A 4,545-nucleotide genomic window follows, 5' to 3' on the forward strand; every position below is an offset into this window, starting at 1 on the left:
AACCTACAAATGCTACCATGCACAAAATAAAAGTTAAGAATTAGCAATAAATACAATAATTTTAATTTTTTGTTGACTGTGAACTTACGAACCAATTATCTAACATAAAACAAAAGAACCACTAATCTGAACAATTTGAGTGACAATAATGATGATGATCATCATCATCATAACAACAACAACAATAATAATAATTGGTTACGGTAGAGCCTGGAGCGACTTGAAGATACGGGTCACCTTTTCCAAGGAATATCGCTTTACTTATTGTTAGACCATTTAGAAATTGACAGCGGAGGGAATCAATGATTCTTATTCGATCGAGTTCTAGCTAGCAACATGTTGATTACACATCAGCCAAGCATAAACTGAAGAAGGAAAACTGAAATTTTTCCTTAAATGAAAGAAATCCGAATACAGTACCGCGCTCTTACTTGACTTCCTCACTTTCCTGAAAGTAGGAAAAACCCAATCCAACTCACTCCGAGCTGTGGAGCAGTCCTTGGACTGTTGAATAGAATCCAACCACATCGGACTGCTCTGTTACGAAGTGCTTTCTCCTTTTTTTCTTGATTGGCTTCTGTATTGAGATCAGTTCCTGGCCCGATGTCTTCGTCAAATATCGCATGCATAACAACCCCCGGGATTCGAGAGAACCTAAGCACACTAGAGCTAAAAGGAAAGAAAGAATTATAATATTAATAATAATATTATTATTGTTCTTCACTAAAAAAATTCCACTTCCTTTTTTCACAAGGAAAAATGCACTAGTAGTCCCTAACCTTTTCATTTTTTGCAGATTTTACCATAACTTTTATTTTGTGCCAAGAAGGTCCCTAACATTTCATAAATATGCACCCGAGATCCATCTGGACGGAAACCGTCCAAAACACAGTCAGTTGACATGAAAAATTTCTTGAACTATCTGCTACTGTGATAGTTTTATTGGATGTTGATACCTAGCTGGACGGTGTTCTTGGACGATATTTTGGACGGTTTCTATCCAAACAGATCTCAGGTGCATATTTATGAAAAGTTAAGAATCTCTAACGACACAAAATGAAGATTATGATAAAATTTGTAAAAAATGAAAAGATTAGGGATTGCTGTTGCAATTTTCCCTTTTTCACAGGTACTCTTGCAGAAGTTAGTATCGCTTAGAAAGCCTGAAATATCTAATGTTACTGGAAATCATTGTTGAGCAACAAATTGTTGAGGTAAAACAACATTGAGGAGACGGCTTAAAAGTATACTTCTTTGGCGCCAATGCCAACGGCATTGCAAATGCTCCTTCTCAAAGGTAATCAAAATTTCCATCAACCTGCAAATAAATTGAACCAGGAAGCAGTTGGTGATATTCAATAATGCCACAGTTAACATCATTGAATTCCACAGTAGAATCACTTTGTGATGTGAAAATTTTAATAGAAGCATTGAGGCTGATTTTATCACATCCACTCGAAATATACTACTATTGTCTCAGCTCAAAAGTTCTTCAGCTATGCGCTACGTTAAAATCCAGAAAATTTGGCCATCTGGGTCACAGTCACCTCATAACAAATGGGATTCCTCTAAACACCTTCCTAACCACCAAACTGATCGTGATTTACGCAAAAATTAGTGATATGGAAAGTGCTCATGAACTGTTCAATGGAATGCCTACGAGGGACCCTTAGACTGCAATGATATCCGGTTATCCTCAAAAAGGAGATTCTGAATAAGCGTTGAAGATATTTTCTGCCATGCACAAGGAAGGCGTGAAGGCAAATCAATTCACTTACGAGAGTGCATTGAGTACACTAATTTAATGTGTTTGGATATAGGGAAGCAAATATAGGGATCTGTGTAGAAAGGTAGGTTTGCAGAGAATTTGTTAGTTTTGAGTGTATTTGTTGATTTGCATTCAAAGAGTGGGAAAATGAAGGATGCCTATTGTGTCTTCCAGTCGATGGAGCGGAGGGACTTGGTCTCTTGAAACAAGATGATTGGGAGAGATGTGGTCCAGGGGTTCAATGAAGATGCTTTTCTAGTGTTTCGTATGATGCTCCAAGAAGGTAGGCCAAATATTTGTAGTTCATGATGATAATGGTTTGTTTCTATTGTTTGTGCAGTGTCATATGTTAAAAATGACAATGAAATTTGGTTTAGGAAACAATAGGCTTATTTAGTGATTTGTTACTAGTAGTATCATTTCTCAAATTACTTCTTCCTTATGGTGATCCAATTTTAGGTAGGCAAGGCTCCTGACTATAGCTTTGGAAGAGTTTTGAGTGCCTCTGTTGGAAGCGGAGGGGATCATGAAAGTCAGCCTTTTTCATGGATACATCATTCAGCTCGGCTTTGGATCACATACATCTTTATGCAGATCCTTAATTGATGCCTATGTAAACTGTGGAAGCACAACCAGTGCGAATCAAGTGTACAGGTTTATGCAGTACAATGACATAATATCATGCACTGCATTGATAATGTGTTGGAACTTTTCAACGATGCACATAGAAATGTGGGAATTGATGATGTCTTGTCGTGTTCCATGCTTAACATCTGTGCTAATATGGCATCACTGAACTTGGGAAGATAATTTCTTGCTAAGGCAATGAAATATCAGAACCAGCATGATGTGGCGATAGGCAACGCTCTCATTGACACGTATTCATAATCAGGAGTACTTGAATTCGCCAGATGTGTTTTCGATGAGATGGAGTATAAAAATATTATTTCGTGGACATCATTAATCACTGGTTATGGTAAACATGGCTATGGACACCAGGCAGTTGCACTTTATGAAAAGATGGGAGATGAAGGACTGAAGTCAAATGCCATAACATTCTTGTCTCTTCTCTTTGCTTGTAGCCACAATGGTTTAACTGCCCACCAATGGGATTGCTTTAGTAATGTGGTTAGCAAACACAACATCTTGCCAAGAGTTGAGCATTATTCTTGTTTGGTTGACCTTTTTGCATGCACTGGTCGATTGGAAGAAGCTTATGACGTAGTTTTCAAAATGGTTACTGAGTCTAATGCCTCAGTTTGGGGTGCCATTCTTAGGGCATGCAGCACCCATGGAAATGTGATTCTTGGAGAAATAGCTGGAGGAGTCTGTTTAACATGGAACCTGAGAACGCAGCAAACTATGTGGTTCTATCAAAAATGCGGGACAATGCAAGGAAGACACAAGAATTGATGGAAGAGAAAAGTTTGTTGAAAAATACTGGATACAGCTTATTTCAGTCCTTGATTATGACAACGATCTTTTGGCAACAAGTTGAAATAACATGTTTCAACATTTTCTTTTAGTAATTGACTATAAAGCTAGGAATCTCTTGTACATTTTACATTTTTCTACAAATTTGATTGCTTTAGTTATTATTCATAAAAATTATATGTAGGTATAAATTGTCTTAAATGTATTGCTTTCTACAAGGCTCAACCTTGTCATGTCACTTAAGCTACGATACAGAACTACAATAAATGCTTAGATCTCCCAAGTTCTTCTTTTGGTCTTAAGCTTGTTAATTGAGGGTTGCTAAAGCATTTCCCTTTGCACTGTGTCTTCTCAGATTAAAAAAAAAATGCACCAAGTATATATTGAAGAATGTCCCATAGCCAAAATTGACAGCATAAGTGGACTTGAAGATCAAATAAGGCGATGCTCACCAGCTTCAAAACAAACAACTTGCGATCTGGTAATGCAGCTAGAATAATATCGACATGCACACGTTTTGCCTCTTCATCATATTACTCAGTCTCAAAAAACTTGGCCCATGGCTAACCTGGATTGCATGAGTTCTTGAATGCTCCAATATTTAAATGCGTGAGCAAAGTTCTTTGACTTCTTCCAAGCTCTTCTTCGTGGGCCATTATCAAATCATACCATTTCCTTAAACATTTGCTCCTATCGGCAGCAATGAGTTTGCCTTAAGCTTCACCAAATTAAAATTGATATATAAGGGAGATGTAAATTTTTAAGACTACTTGAAATTCAATTTTGATTGAGCTACAAGAATTAACATTAAGATCTCGTGTTGAGTACCAGATCTTATGTGCAGAAATCTAAGAATAGACAAACCATATTGAATACACATTGCAAAATAATGATACCTTTTCATCTTATAAAAACTTCTTTTCTTTTTCCTATTTGTTAAAAAGTGATTATTGTCATTGTAGTGATGGAAAAACACTTTCATGAAATGCATTAATAAAAATGGATTATCAGCATAATTTACAACTTAAGCATTTATAAATTTTTATGAGACCACTCATAAAACACATAGTAAAACTGCTGACTGGAGAGAAATTCTCTTTGAGGGGAGAGATATAGAACAACTATGGATCATTTTGTTCCTATTCTGTAATGCTATTAGTTCTGTACCTGCTGTGTCTTGACAATGGGGCTGGAGTTTGATGCCTGTAAGGTTGATTTCCACCTCCGCCAAGTCCAAAACCGGGCTCAGTTTACCAAAACATCGACACCACCAAGGTTGAGACAACTCCAAAACCACCACTGCCGCCCCCCACTCCGGTTGCTATAGGTTGGAGACGGAGAAG

General features: G+C 37.1%; 1 protein-coding gene across 1 annotated transcript; it reads left to right on the plus strand.

Annotated features, from left to right (window-relative positions):
- The first annotated feature begins 1,198 nt into the window (after positions 1-1,198).
- On the plus strand, positions 1,199-3,389 carry LOC111388059 (pentatricopeptide repeat-containing protein At3g20730-like). The gene is made up of 2 exons (XM_023012723.1): positions 1,199-2,051; positions 2,228-3,389. The coding sequence occupies exon 2, from the start codon at positions 2,696-2,698 to the stop codon at positions 3,179-3,181; it is 486 nt and encodes a 161-aa protein (XP_022868491.1). The 5' UTR covers positions 1,199-2,051; positions 2,228-2,695; the 3' UTR covers positions 3,182-3,389.
- The last annotated feature ends 1,156 nt before the right edge of the window (positions 3,390-4,545 follow it).

The sequence above is a fragment of the Olea europaea genome, unplaced genomic scaffold (assembly GCF_002742605.1).
Source record: "Olea europaea var. sylvestris unplaced genomic scaffold, O_europaea_v1 scaffold4509, whole genome shotgun sequence".
Classification (NCBI taxonomy): Eukaryota; Viridiplantae; Streptophyta; class Magnoliopsida; order Lamiales; family Oleaceae; genus Olea; species Olea europaea.